At 41.4% G+C, this 15,480-nt stretch overlaps 2 protein-coding genes across 2 annotated transcripts in view; one reads left to right on the plus strand and one right to left on the minus strand.

The window, feature by feature from the left end:
* Window positions 1-241: 241 nt before the first annotated feature.
* On the minus strand, window positions 242-5,524 carry igfbp6b (insulin-like growth factor binding protein 6b). The gene is made up of 4 exons (XM_034087331.2): window positions 3,724-5,524; window positions 2,920-2,954; window positions 2,084-2,203; window positions 242-1,783 (listed from the first exon to the last, which is right to left on the minus strand). Exons 1-4 carry the CDS (start codon window positions 4,058-4,060, stop codon window positions 1,670-1,672), a joined length of 606 nt encoding a protein of 201 aa, XP_033943222.1. The 5' UTR covers window positions 4,061-5,524; the 3' UTR covers window positions 242-1,669.
* Window positions 5,525-6,765: 1,241 nt separating this feature from the next.
* The window catches only part of spryd3 (SPRY domain containing 3), a 76,099-nt gene continuing 67,384 nt past the window's right edge, over window positions 6,766-15,480 (plus strand). The window contains exons 1-4 of the mRNA XM_034087307.1: window positions 6,766-6,864; window positions 8,236-8,363; window positions 9,947-10,022; window positions 14,869-14,993. Of these exons, the coding sequence (XP_033943198.1) occupies window positions 8,236-8,363; window positions 9,947-10,022; window positions 14,869-14,993 (329 nt within the window). The 5' untranslated portion in view covers window positions 6,766-6,864. The remainder of the gene's footprint in view (window positions 6,865-8,235; window positions 8,364-9,946; window positions 10,023-14,868; window positions 14,994-15,480) is intronic.

The raw sequence follows: 15,480 nt of genomic DNA on the forward strand, positions 1-15,480 counted from the left end.
AACTGTTAACTGTTGACTGAAATGTTGGGATGCAGACAATAGTCGCCTAAAGTTTAATCACAAGAACGTAATTGTACTTTCATGACATATCTGGGGTATCCATGTTTATGTTTTTATGTAACTTAAAGCCAAAAACGTGGTAGATATCATCTTCATCAACTTATCATCATTATCAACAACAGCATTATTCAAATTCATCACAAATACCTTCATCCAATAAAAAGAACACACCCAACAGCCATTGTTATATTAATATATGTTTAATTCTTCTCCATTTTTATTATCATTATGTTTTATTTTCATATTTGCAAATCTTACAGGTCCTTTGTGCATGGACCTTTCATCACGGCACACACACGTTGGCACAACAAGATTGTTCAGAAATAGATAAATTCTAATCACACTTTAATAGCACACCATTTCATGACTTTTGCAAGGACTTGGGAGAGACATAACAATAACAAATTAGATTTTTTTTTTCCTCTACTGAACTCAGAATTTGTGGTATGATGTGCCAGAAATAAAACATAATAGTAACATGGATATTCTCAACTTTCAAATAAACAAAGCATAAATAAAAGGAAATTAAAAACATGAGATATAACCATAAGATGTGCAGCAGTTGAATAGAGCTCTGATGAATGATGAGTTTTGCCATAAAGGTGCCTTTCAAGCACAACACTTCCCCTAACATGAAATAAAATAATCTCTGTCTTTAAATAAGAAACTGCTGACAATATAAAAATACATGGCATTGTACTGTAGTTCATTAAATAAACCAACAATTCATATATAAAATATTATATTGACGTGTATAAAAATATGCCTTACAACTTTTTGAAAAGGGTAACAGCCGTAAGCTTTTTGTATGCCACTTCAGAACACACAGTCAACCACAAAAATCCAACATATGTACAAACAATCAACTAATAAGCAGTCAGAATGCCATTTTGACAAATAAAATGAACAAAAGCATCCAGGATCATATTTGTAAGATTATTTTTTCTGACTTGACATATATATACTGTAAGATTCAAGCAGTACTTGATGGAAACACATACTCAAAAATAAATTAATAGAAAAGAAATATTCTGTCAATTAGGTATGTTGATATCAGTGTATCTTTGGAGAGAGGGAGAGAGGACGGTGAGGGAGACACATTTTTCAAACATTTGTGTCGCATCACCTGCGTAACAGTATTTCAGCCCACTGAGATCAGAACAAACACAGGCAGTGTCAGCTATCCTAAACTAAAAAGTAAAGTAAAGATCTACCAGAAAGCCAGGACAAGAGCCAGGGAATATAGAGATCATTCGGAGTAATACCGCTTGGATCACTGAGGCAGTTCACAGAGCATTAATGTAAGCATGCAGCATGTCACCAGACGATGCAGAGGACGCTGCTGCAACTGTTGAACATTCAGGCAGATGTTATTGTTGCTGCTGCTGGACTGTGAGTGTGTGTGTCTTGCTTTCGAGAGGACATGAACGTTAACTGGTATGTATTTTCCATAGGAAGTGGTTTATCCCTGCTACCTCCTGTCCAGGCAGTGTCTAGCACATGCTAAAGCCACCCTCTCTCCCTGTGCTCCTGCTCCTCCACCACCTTCTCCTCCTCCTCCACCTTCTCCTCTTCCTCCAGGCTCAGAGCAATCGGACAGACTCATGCCTCACTCCCCATCGCATGGTAAAGTGCCATCTTCGCTGGCACGTGAGGGCACAGGCGTGCCGAGTTCATCCACGCACCAGCAGTGGCCACGCTGCATGCCCTTGGAGGAGCGGCACTGTGTGGGGTTAAAAGACAGAGGGATATTTTGAAAGGGGAAGGAGGGGAGTGGGAGAAAAGGTGGTGAGAGAGGAAGAGAGAGAAAATGATATGTCATCATAGCGCAGTACTGAGAGGCTCAGAGGATGAAGTGTCACATATTCTCAGCTCCTGTGGTCACAGACAAATCTCTGGATGCACCGAAAAGAAAGCTGCAGTGGGGTGCAGCTCTCAGAATACACACAGTTACACAGCCGCAAAGACATGTTTTCAGATCACATAGGAGCCAATAAAGTTACAGGTGTGTGTGACAGTCTACCTGCTTTTTCCTGTAGAAGCCACGGGTGTCACAGTTGGGTATATAGATGTCACGGTCAGACTGGAAGATTGTCAGCTCCAGACCCCTCAGGACAAGATTCAGCAGCTTGCGGCAGGGTGCCTGAAAACAGCAACGCAGAGTGTGACTGACATAACCAGAAGCAAAGACATGTTCCTCTGAAGAGTGGCAAGCTGCTGTTTCCCCTCAGCTGATTGTGTTGTCAGAAATCCTCTTTGATCACAACACATGTCGATATGAATCACAAAGGATTTGCCACAGTGTCGCAGCGTTACAGCCAGAAGCAGGGAATATGTATATCAGATTGTGTAACATTATATAACCATATTGTTACACAATGCTTTGGCTTTTCAGGTCAGTGGATGGTTTGAAGTCACTTTCGGGAATGAATCTGTGTCCTCTTCATCAATTATGTGATTATTGTCATCCATATTATACATACTATGCATTAGTTCAAATGCTGGAGATCACCCGAATTGCAAAGTGTAAAATCTGAGGCGGCAGCGGCCGACTTGAAACTTTCCTGATTCACATCATGCTCAATTAGTTCTGCCGCATAGCAGCACACACATCATGCACCACAATGCATGGCTTCAGGGCAGTGTGTGTACATGCCACTGCAACACCCTAAACGACAGAGAATCCATGGTAATAACTCTTTATAACACAATGCATCTCAACAGACAGCCCTCTGCATCACATCTGATGTGTTTAACACAATAATGTTTGGTAAAAATGCTTTTGACATCTCAGATTTTTGACCATTTAGGTGAAGAGCTTCACTCGTGAAAGACTGTAAATCAAAAGCAGGAACTTACTTTTTCAATGTCACCGCTGTGTGAGGGATGGGGACCTGAGAGCAGACGACACACCGGCATGAGAATGGGACATTACACCAACGTAGCCGATAACATCAAACCACAACCACATTTCACAATATAAGCTGCCCTTATTGGTGTATATCTTTGCATCACTGAGCAGTCACTCAGAGGGATCTATCTGGTGTGGCCGTTCAATGAGAGACCTAATTTCCATCAGTATGCTTCCTTTTCAGATAGTTCATCGCAGTATCTCCGTTTGAACAGTAGATGGAGATCACTGCAATAAAAAGCAGCTTGATTAGGATGTAGGTGTCAGTTTCACATTTGTTCTTAATTCTCTACAGAGAGGCTGACTTGTAGGGCAGATCGTTTCGAATGAATTGAACTGGACTAAATGTATAACATGTCTTATCAATGCAGGGATATGTTCACGTATACACTGTATAGATCTATAGATCCTTGTTTTATGTGATTTGCCATCATTTCTGATCTTCTACAATCGGAAGGACAAAGGACATTTCTTCACAGTCTAACAGTATTAGATGCTTGAGGTCTTCAAATCCATCTGTGGTGCATAAAATGCATCCAGGCTTATTTGGCCTTTCTTTTTGTTGGGAAGTGACACAGCATCACATGCAATTCACAGCAATACAGGAGACACTCTGTAAAAACATTACTCTGTGGTAGATGTGCACTTGTCCAGCCCACCTGCAGCGTCCACGCAGGTCCGAGTGCATCTGTAGGTGCATGCATGTACGTGTGCATACGTGGTTTCATGCACGTGTGTATACAGTATCTTACCTGTGGGGTGGGGCCTCTCAGTGGGACTAGTCCTGCTGTGCTTGGCGCAAATGCCCCTTCCCTGCAACAGAGCCTGGAGGGGGCTGTGCTCCCTTGGTGGGGGAACACAGCGGAGCCCCTTGGCACAGCTCAGGGTGTACACACCACAGGGCTCTCCCTGGGCCAACACTGACGTGCTGCCGGCAACATTATGGTCTCTGGGGGGCCGACCTGCCCCCAGTGGATCCCTGCAGGAGGGACAGACCTTGAAGGGGCCCAAGCGGTTTGCCCCGGTCCATGATCCGCAGTGAGCAATCAGCAACAAAATAACGGTTGTTAAGTAAGAAAGGAAAGGCATTTTGTGTCCAGGTCTCAGGTTCTCCACTCTGTCACTCTCTGTCAGTTAAATGTGGATGATGCTATTTCTGGATGTATATTTCTCCCTTAGTCTCTCTCCCTTTTCTCTCCCCTTTCCTCAGTCTTCCTCCCCGTTTCTATACAGTAGCTCTCCTTGGTGCTTTGCCGGTTGAGTCCCCTGCAGTGCCAGAGGAGACAAATGGAGATCGAGAGAGAGACAGCAAAGCACCAGCTTTTAAAGATCTGAAAGGCGGTGATAGAGAGTGAGTGAGAGAGAAAGAGAGGGAGAGAGAGAGAGCACAGTTATGACACCTTCAGGGGCTGGGACTCAGAGAGAGAGAGAGAGAGAGAGAGAAAAGGGGAGAGGGAGAGAGAGAGAGGGAGGTGGCAGGGAAGGAGAGAGAGAGAGCAAGTGGGGGGTGGATTATGTTCCTTTCAGAAATTATCAAAATCACTCCACCCTTTCCTGTTATATACTAACACATACATCCAACCCGTCTTCTTCCGCTCATTCTGAACGTTACAGATGACGAATCAGAAGTAGTGATGTTCTGCTTTTTGCACTTTCTTCCCAGTGTCAGAGACCTTTCTGGAATCATATTTACCATGGTAACAAATACAAAGGTACACGTGCCTCCATCAGCCTCGCCACTGCAATATCATTTGCTACATTACATGCACAGCTGCGTGGTTTCTCCCGATGTGATTATGTGGAGAATATTTCCTGGAAGAACACGAATGCTCCACCTGAGCAACTCTGTCTTTTTGTCAAATCTGAAACACATATCAAAGTTCAGAGACCGTTGAAGTAATGAGTCATATGCAAAATACATCTGTAACGATTTAAAGTCTTGTAACAGAAAAGTATTTTAGTCACTAACTTTAATATTATCATTGTGTGTTTCTTACTTTCTAATGTTAATTTACTGGCTTTCACGTCTTTGCTTAGCTTGGGAAAACTCCTTATTAAGAAGATTTGTTGCAATGTTGTTAGTTAAAATCTATTTACACCGACAGTATGACCTTCGACTTCTGTGAACTGAGAACATCCTGATGCTGCCTCCATGGCTTCCAGAAGGCTCCTTTCAGTATTGCCAAGCTTGTAACGTTCACTCGGATGCTCTCTGTACGACTGACTGGACTTTCTTACAAGAAATAAAATACCACAAAGACAGCTGAATGGTTTCATTCTTTATCCACATTTGATGGATGCAAATGCCACCACAGGCTGATCTCCTAAATGTACTTCTTCCAAATGTTAGAATATTCCAAAACTGAAGTGTAAGATAAGACTTTGTGTTTCATACACTAACTAAAACTGAGCCTCAGCATTATCAAATCCCTGCTGAGTCAGGTATGTAAAGCATTGCCTCTACAGCGCTTTTATATTTTTATATAAACTTCTACTAACAACTATCAGATATTAACTGACTTCATGGACGATATTACATATTGGAGTTTGAGAACAGCGAAGTACTTTGCTCAGCAAATGTTTGAATTGGAAGAGAAATCATCTGGATAATTAGGAGGAGGAGGAGGAGGAGGAGGAGGAGGAGGAGGAGGGCTCACTTTTGCAGGAATGCACATTGACCAGCCGGAGTCAAACTCCTAATAATTCCTCCACTCAGTTAGGATTTGCTAACTATTATTTAACCAAAAGCAACTTTGCAGGAATTATGTATGCAAGATTTTGAGTGATTTTGTTTAAAAGTCCTCTATATAACCTCTATAAAACGAGAAACTCTATTAAAGCAACGCATTTTTGTCGTTGTTCTACATTTGCACTTGAGTACTTACGCTCTATTTATGAAACGGCACATTATGGCACTGCAAGAATGAGTTAAAAATTAATGTGGTTCAAGGATCTGACCATGACCATCATTGGGAGTGTTGAGGATTCCTCTCTTATCTAAAGTCTCATTGTCTCCTGTGTTATCTGACACCTGCATTGCTGCGAAAGGCGCTATGTAGACAGATGAACATCATGGACATTACACCAAATTAGTCATTCACTTGAAACATGAACATCATTTGGGTATTAATCTAAACTATGGGACTTGTTTTTGTGCTGTGAGCAGTTGCCTGGCCCTATATTTGCAGTAGTGTAGTAAAGACATGGCAGGGCACAAGCAGACATACCCACTGGTCTGTACTTCCCACTGGAATGCAGGGCTACATGAGGCCAATCATCTGCTCTGCCATCAGCAGCCTGTTGTTCTGATTAATCTTGGCAAGGAGGGCAGAAATCACCTGCTGTCTTGTGTTGCCATCAGCGTGCAAGTTAGCCCGTTTCCACCTATCCGGAGAATGTTCCAAGACACACGCCAGACCAACGGGGGCTCTCTTTTCCACTCTGCCCTTGGGTGTATTCATTTTTGCTCCTACAACCACACAGTTGTGTCCTTCTGTCTGCCTCAGGTCTTTCCCAGCCAGCTGCCTCAAAGTCTCTCTTCACCAACTTCAATACAACTACAAGAATCCACTCAAAACATTGTGGTTGAACGCTTCTCTGCCCTGAAGAGTAGTATCTCCATGACTTTCTGGTAATATTTCAGTTTAGGATAATGACATTAGTCATTAATATGACACACAAAAAAACAGACACACACGCAGAGAAACAGAGAGACAGGATTGGCTGAAAGATTGTCACCATTTCTCAATCCTCACTGTGATTGGCTGTTCCATTAATGATCGTGACGTCACAGGCAAGCGCCGAACTCCAGTTTCCAAAGTTTTTATGAGGAGCTAAGGATAGCTGATGGACAGAAAAGTGAGTTTCTGTCGTATTTGTCCCCAAGTTAACCGGTAAGTGACTGACATATCGATAATGACACCTATAATAAAGTATTGTTCTACGCTGCACTTTTAGTAACAGTCGTTCTCTTTGCTAAGCAACGAACCTGAGCTAAAGAGAAAAGAAGCTACACGACGTTAGCTGCTAACGCTGCTAATGCTTTTTTAGCTTTACGAGTATTTTAACCCCTTATAACCAACTTAGGAAAGGATTATTATCTTAAGCTATGTAATAAACACAAGGCTATAAACAGTTTTCATTATAAATGCTTGCCCAACGAGTCATGCTAAGCTAGCTTTATCGTTAGCATGGTTTCTAGCTTGGCAGCTTGGATGTAAACATTGGCACGCCCACCTTGCTGTCAGTTTAAACGTCTTTTGTTTTACTATCGGAACATCTCTGAACGTTGTTTTAAGAGACACTGGGTAATTGTGTGGACGTTTTTGACGTGTTTTACTGTGCACTCAATGCATCCCAAAGCAAACTGAAAACTACAATTTCGTCGTATGTTTAATAGTTATTTTGTCTCGTCGTTTGGTCATTGTCAATATTTGATAAAAAAAACAAAAAACGATCATTGCATCTTAAAAAACATATTGATTATGGCAGTTCCGTGTGTGTTCACCTGGTTTTTCGTGCAAACTGATGTTTCATTGGCATATGATTGGAAACTTAAACCACCTGTTCTACTTGTTTTAGTTAGTATTTAACGTTTTGTTTACATAATGGCACTTGCAACAGGTTAACCATTTCAACTACAAGAGCAAGGCAATGTTTAATAACAAACAAAAAAAGGAAATACATTTGAATTAAATTCATCTGAACAGCTTTTACAGTTTATGCAGTGTTTTAGCGTGTAACTCCATATGTAGCTGTATTTGTTTCACACCCAACAGATTTAGTTGACTCTAGTACCTATGAGTTGTGTCTTATGAAATGACTTTCAGGGTTCTTTGGGTCACTACAGTATTACTGAACACCCTTAAACTATAAGTGAAATGGAAACTTTACTACAAGAACGATCAGTGTCCAACTGTCCATGGTAAACAGAAACTCATCTGTATTTTTACATTGTGAGAAAAAGATAAAAAGCCCAGTGTCAAGAGATTTTACATTTGTATCAATGTAACATCAATACAATGACAACTGTTTATACAATCAATATCTTTCCAACTGTTGATAATTCACCTCTGAGCCCTCATCGGCGCCACATCCTGATACAAAAAGGAGCACATGCTTGGAGAAAACGTGTTAAATGCCAACATTTCATTGGCACTGCGATTGTCGTTTAACTTTTAGTTGTGTATTTCTCCCATTCTACACAGCCTGCTGGACTTGTGTTCATTTCCCCTTATTTTACCCACCATTTTTTCACGATTCAGATGGATGACATCAACGTACTACACCACAGATGCCTCCTGAATCTGAGGCGTCGAATCCGAGGTATCGGGGATGGGCGCCCTGCACAGGAACGCTACATGAGGATACAGAAGGATGGAGAGACACTCAGGTCAGCCTGTTCTCAAACTGAAGTGATAATGAGGCTCTGCTTAATCTGTTCCCTTATTGTAAAATTGTACTTGTTCGTCAAGTGTTTTCATTCCTTTAAGAATAAAAAGGACTCAGAAGCTGGTGCTGTGAAGATAATCCTGAATGTTCAGCACGTTTCTAAGCTTCAACTTGTTGCCCTAAAATATTCTACATGTAGGGATGCCAAGATAAAAATATTCTTTTTACAATATATATATAGAATCCACCTAACAAGGACAGTATTTGTGCTGCTATGACGGATCAAACCTAAGATCCAGAGCTATTTAGCCTGTGAGGAACTTACACATTAGCTTTGTACCCGTCTTAAAGCTTTTAATGTTTGTATTTAAGAAATTAGTATGGTGTTTATTTCACTGACTTACAACTAGTAGAATAGAGAAAACAGGGACATATATATACACATATATACGCATACGCATTTGCTCCTGTGGGTAATGTCCGCAGTAATGACTCTTACATGTCTAATATGTGTAATGTGTACTTGTAAAGCGCTTTGAACACCTGTAAAAGCACTCTAATAAAAAATGTAATGCATTATTATTATTACTATTATTATTATTATTATTATTATTATTATTATATGTTAGCATTTGTTTTGCAATTTCGCATTAATAAACCCAAACAGGTCTACTGGTAACCTCAGAACCAATTTAAATGGTGGCCTGTCTCCAAGTCAGCATAACATAAAATACACAACATTTTCTCAAACATTTTAGTTTTTTTAGTGTAGCAACCACTATCCATAAATAGATCGAATAAGTAAGCTGCTAAATTTGAAGCTAATTTGATTCAAATCAAGTCTGAAGTCCCGTTGGCTATTATGCTGTTTTTAAAATCAAAAACCTTGAAGTAAAACGTAGATGTATACAGAAAAAATGGATGCCTGCTTAACCTCTATGTCTAAATTCTGTCATACAAGTGTTAGTTAGTTATAGCACTGTCCAAACAATCCCATAATAAGCGCCACAGGCTTATCACAAACTTTGGTTCCTACATTCAGTTTGCATCAGGTTTGTCACATACCTACCATACAGTAAAACATCTAAATATGTTAGCATTTAATTCAGCTGCTAAACACTGAATTGCCCTTGCACATCTCCAGTTTCTCCTTTCTTAACAAAACATCCCTTCAGTTATTATTTAATAGTGGAGGATATGTATATCTTATCAAACAGTAGGCTGACTCCTTGGATGTAAGCAGACTCACTTTCATAATAATAAAGAAGAGCATGAGATGGGTCTGGCTGTGTGAGACTAATACAAGGTAACAGCAAATAAAAATCATGCGCATCATGTCGTTTGATCTGTTTTCCTTTAATCATCTGGCTAAGGAGCAGCCTTTAAAGTGTCTTTTCATTTTAAGTTGTGGGTTCATATTGTAGTCTGATATCTGTTGCTCATCTTGTGCATCTTATTACTCTGATAGTGTCTCCACTGTATTTCCTTCCAAAGACGAGGTTGTACTTGTGTTTCTGATTATGCACACTGCAGTCGGAACTATGAGAAGTCACCTATTGTTAACCTGTCATTTTTTCTCTTTAGTTACCAAGGGAACTCTGAGGAGGTGGGTTGCTATGTGGCTGGCCATCCTTTATCAAAGGGAAATTGCTATTTTGAGGTAAGGCTCATTTATAGTGGTGCTGTAAGTCAATATCTGGCATTGTTATTGAAACTGAGCTCCGATCGAGTTGCAAGACCTCTCCCAAGATTAATTTGTCCAACTGCTATCTTTAACTGTGTATCTACTTTTTTTTCTAGCTTTATGGTCGAATGTTTGTCCTTTGCACAATCATTCATTCTGAAATGTTTGGGTGGGGGGGATCTGATATGTGATATGATATCATTACCACATACCGTCGTCCCTGTGTGTGCTCAAGATTGCTTTACCATCAAGCCAGCAATTGTATCCGCTGGAATCCCATCGCTGACAATTTTCTCAACTTCATATTCAATTCTGAGTGCCCCCCTACAGTCCACGTTCACCAGTGCAAAACCACGACCTCAAGAATGTCCGAGCTGCATTGGAATGAGGGATAGGGTGTGGGTTAGTAATCTTTGAGTGAGATTAGTCTAATACAGTGTTTTCCAGCAGACAGGCAGGCAGACTGGCAGCAGGAGAAACTATCGGACATGTATTAGCTGTCATAACAACTCTCACTCATTCAGGAGAGTATGTGGAAAAAGCAACTAATCTGACTGATACTGCAACTGCAATATGAATCACAATGTTAGAGGGATTGATTGTTTTTGTGTCATTATCCTCATTATCATTGAAAGATGTATTTATTATTTTAGGTTTTTTATGAGGATCTGAAACAAACAAAGATACATATATATTTAGTTTCCCCTTTATTTACAACAGGGTTAAGCGGTTTAACAACAATTACCATAAAACACAATTGGTTGGGAGTACACAATTCATCAATGTCCTTTTCAGAAATCAGATTAAATGTCTTTCTTTTGAAATGTTTGAAGGTTTTTGCAGCTTTTTTGTTTCTCATGTTGTCCAATTGTCCATCCTAGGTACACTTCAACTATGAGAGACAAAATGGGGGGAAATAATCCAGGAAATCACATTGTAGGATTTTTAATGAATTAATTGGTAAATTCCTCGGTAAAATAAGTATTTGGTCACCTACAAACAAACAAGATCTCTGGCTCTCACAGACCTGTAACTTCTTCTTTAAGAGCCTCCTCTGTCCTCCACTTGTTAACTGTATTAATGGCACCTGTTTGAACTCGTTATCAGTAAAAAAGACACCTGTCCACAACCTCAAACAGTCACACTCCAAACTCCACTATGGCCAACACCAAAGAGCTGTCAAAGGACACCGGAAACACAATTGTAGACCTGCACCAGGCTGGGAAGACTGAATCTGCAATAGGTAAGCAGCTTGGTGTGAAGAAATCAACTGTGGGAGCAATTATTAGAAAATGGAAGACATACAAGACCACTGATAATCTCCCTCGATCTGGGGCTCCACGCAAGATCTCACCCCGTGGGGTCAAAATTATCACAAGAACGGTGAGCAAAAATCCCAGAACCACACGGGGGGACCTAGTCAATGACCTGCAGAGAGCTGGGACCAAAGTAACAAAGGCTACCATCAGTAACACACTACGCCGCCAGGGACTCAAATCCTGCAGTGCCAGACGTGTCCCCCTGCTTAAGCCAGTACATGTCCAGGCCCGTCTGAAGTTTGCTAGAGAGCATTTAGATGATCCAGAAGAGGATTGGGAGAATGTCATATGGTCAGATGAAACCAAAATAGAACTTTTTGGTAAAAACTCAACTAGACGTGTTTGGAGGAGAAAGAATGCTGAGTTGCATCCAAAGAACACCATACCTACTGTGAAACATGGGGGTGGAAACATCATGCTTTGGGGCAGTTTTTCTGCAAAGGGACCAGGACGACTGATCCGTGTAAAGGAAAGAATGAATGGGGCCATGTATCGTGAGATTTTGAGTGACAACCTCCTTCCATCAGCAAGGGCATTGAAGATGAAACGTGGCTGGGTCTTTCAGCATGACAATGATCCCAAACACACCGCCTGGGCAACGAAGGAGTGGCTTCGTAATAAGCATTTCAAGGTCCTGGAGTGGCCTAGCCAGTCTCCAGATCTCAACCCCATAGAAAATGTTTGGAGGGAGTTGAAAGTCCGTGTTGCCCAGCGACAGCCCCAAAACATCACTGCTCTAGAGGAGATCTGCATGGAGGAATGGGCCAAAAATACCAGCAACAGTGTGTGAAAACCTTGTGAAGACTTACAGAAAACGTTTGACCTCTGTCATTGCCAACAAAGGGTATATAACAAAGTATTGAGATGAACTTTTGTTATTGACCAAATTTTTCCACCATAATTTGCAAATACATTTTTAAAAAATCGGACAATGTGATTTTCTCATTTTGTCTCTTATTACAGGCCTCTCCTTTTTAAGTGGGAGAACTTGCACAATTGGTGGCTGACTAAATACTTTTTTGCCCCACTGTATTGTGCAGCCCTACAGGAGTATATTTCATGTTTTTGGGTGGTTTAGCACAGGAAAGTTGCAAAAGTTTGGTCATAAATAACCTGCTAAAGGGCTGCAGTGTGTTATTTATAGAGCCAGACAGCAGCCTGCAGCATCAGCAGAGATGATTTACTTCTTCCATTCTTCTTTTTTAGATTCTTAACCTTTCGAGACAAGTAGCACCACTTCCGGCATCCGTTGAAACATTTCAGATCTTCTTGAGTTACGGCCCGTCCACACAGCGGCGTGCGCTGACGCTTGCCGGCGGGCGTGTCTGAAACTCGACCAACAACCAATCACATGAATCTCCCGCCCCTGACACACAAGCAGCGGGTTGATTGGCTAGAGCTTGTACTGGCATATGATTCGATTGGCTGACGCCTCGGCGTCAAAAGTTGAACATTGCTCAACTTTTCCGGCGAGCCCCGCCAGCTACGCTCCGCGTCGCTTCCCACGATGCATTTCGGCTAAAAGTGACGTCACCCCATTCAAAGTGAATGGGGAAGTGTCAACGCACGCCGCTGTGTGGACGGGCCGTTAGGCAGGCTAACAATTTGCTTTGACATTGTTTATCTTCTGGCCTTCATGTTTCCCAGATATGTGCCAGATGTGACATTTCTATCAAATGCAATGTCAATCACTCTGACCTGAGAATCACTTCGTCTCCTATCTAAAAAGGATATTTGAACGATAACAATATTTATATGGAAACGCGAATCCCATTTGCAACCTGATGGATCGCTCTGACATTTAAACAATGGGATTTAAGCGTGGTCATTACCCTGTGTTTGATGCTACATTATTCTCCACCTTGTGACGCACACGCTGTCAGCTTCCCCGATATCGCGAAGATTTGGGAGCGTTTCTTCTGATAAAGGGCAGGCCTATGTGGGCGTATGCGTCACTGCAATCCTCGTGTTTCACCTCGTTCTGCTTTCACAAGGAATCCATCTTACCTCTGTCACTTCTGCTGCTCTTTCTCCAGTTATCACAAGCTGTTTTCTCCAAGTTGAGCTGAACATCTGAAGCATTCCACTTGTTTTAATAGATTTATTGGGAAATGTATTTCGACATAACGGCTCATCAGTGTGCAAACTCCTGCGCTGTAACATTTACTCACGTCCTTCACAGACAAAAATGATATTTTAACAGTTTACATGTGGAAGTAATGACCTGCCGAGGCCAAGAGTGTAGTATTAGTATTGTCCTTTAAAAAGTGCCAGACTGAAAAGGAATTGGCCCTGGAATTCGTAGGCAGAGAAACCCAAGCCGTTTGGTTTAACGTGTGCCGTCATGCAGGAGAAGCGATTTGGGGGTCTGAGCTGAAGAGGGAGGTAGAGAATGAGGGAGGCAGATATGTGGGGAAGGGGAGAAAAACATGCAAGGAATGATACAGAGGGGGGAGAAATGACTTGGAGAGGTCAGCAGGAAAAGGAAGGAAATGCAGCTCACTCCCCATGGGGCCGTTCTCCTGTATTCGCCGGCATTACCTTTCACCTAATTCTGCTTAGTTATTGTGTGTCATTTTGTTCTGATTGGGTTTAACTAGCTGAGGGGCGGAGGCGGTTGTGAAATGTTCCCCTGCTGCCACAGGGACTTTGGACTAACGATGGGCCGGTATAAAATGTTCATGCTACCAATTTTGTGGCCAGAAATATCACAGTTTACACACCATGATTGTATTGGAATGAATTAAACATTAAAAAGGGAACATTGAATTATATATTGCAGCTTTTTTGGACCATAAATACATCGGCAACACCAGAAACCGAAGCAGGTTGTGAAAATATATTGAGGGCGGAAGAGCAAAACGTTTTTTAACCACTGTAAAAAATGTTGTTTTGGTAGGCTTAATGCCAACAAATATTGATAGAAGCAAAATATTTTGTTGGACTAAAACTATTGTCCTTAACTTTTCAATACATTTTTCACTTTTGAACTTAACATCCTTAGTCGGAAAACAATGTTACGTAGCCACCACTTAAATCTAATGGTAAAAGTGGTATGAAACAAATGATAATAGTGTTGCCTGATTTAAAGACTTTGAATATCAAATAGAAGTGATAAATAAAGACACAAATCAGTGTTGTAGTTTTAATTCAGGATCTAATTAAGGATTTGACTGTATCAAATGAAGTGTGTGTGTGTGTGTGTGTGTGTGTGTGTGTGTGTGTGTGTGTGTGTGTGTGTGTGTGTGTGTGTGTGTGTGTGTGTGTGTGTGTGTGTGTGTGTGTGTGTGTGTGTGTGTGTGTGTGTGTGTGTGTGTGTGTGTGTGTGTGTGTGTGTGTGTGTGTGTGTGTGTGTGTGTGTGTGTGTGTGTGTGTGTGTGTGTGTGTGTGTGTGTGTGTGTGTGTGTGTGTGTGTGTGTGTGTGTGTGTGTGTGTGTGTGTGTGTGTGTGTGTGTGTGTGTGTGTGTGTGTGTGTGTGTGTGTGTGTGTGTGTGTGCGTGCAGGTGACAATAGTGGACACAGGGGTGAGGGGGACCATCGCTGTGGGCCTGGTGCCTAAATTCTACAGACTGGACCACCAGCCTGGCTGGCTGCCATACTCTGTAGCTTACCACGCTGACAACGGCACGTAAGTCAAACCACCAGCTCACAGCCATCCATTAACTTCAGTTCAGCTTTGGTTTCCTGCATGGATGGAGAAAAGGGATTGTGGCTTTTGCCGGTTCTTCATCCACACATAACTACAGCATTCATTCCCTATATGATTCTCCATAGCTCTTTTCTTTGCATTATAAACAAAATCAATCACTTAACTATTCGGTCACATATATCTAATCTTGTCCTAATAGCTCTTAACCTTGCACACCTAATTATTGTTCATAGGGCTTCAACTAACAACTACTCTCATAATAAACTTACTTTGTCTGTAGATTTAGAGCTCAAGGTGACCTCTTTAAATGTTTTGCTTTGTCTGACCAATAGTTCAAAGACAAAGAAAGCAGCAAATCCTCATAATTGAGGAGCTGGAAGCAGTGAGTTTTTACATTGTTGCTTGATAAATGATAAACATTACTGGCATCATAAACTTGCAGAAGACAACACACGCAGAAAGCTCA

The sequence above is a fragment of the Pseudochaenichthys georgianus genome, chromosome 7 (genome assembly GCF_902827115.2).
Source record: "Pseudochaenichthys georgianus chromosome 7, fPseGeo1.2, whole genome shotgun sequence".
In the NCBI taxonomy this organism is placed as follows: Eukaryota; Metazoa; Chordata; class Actinopteri; order Perciformes; family Channichthyidae; genus Pseudochaenichthys; species Pseudochaenichthys georgianus.

What these genes read in the sequence shown, in the direction of transcription:
- igfbp6b (XM_034087331.2), bottom strand. Translation starts at nt 4,060, where the DNA reads ATGCCTTTCCTTTCTTACTTAACAACCGTTATTTTGTTGCTGATTGCT. An exon ending in ACAGCGGTGACATTGAAAAA is followed by an intron (nt 2,204 to 2,919) that starts GTAAGTTCCTGC and finishes TGCTGTTTTCAG; the next exon opens with GCACCCTGCCGCAAGCTGCT. An exon ending in GCTTCTACAGGAAAAAGCAG is followed by an intron (nt 1,784 to 2,083) that starts GTAGACTGTCAC and finishes AACCCCACACAG; the next exon opens with TGCCGCTCCTCCAAGGGCAT.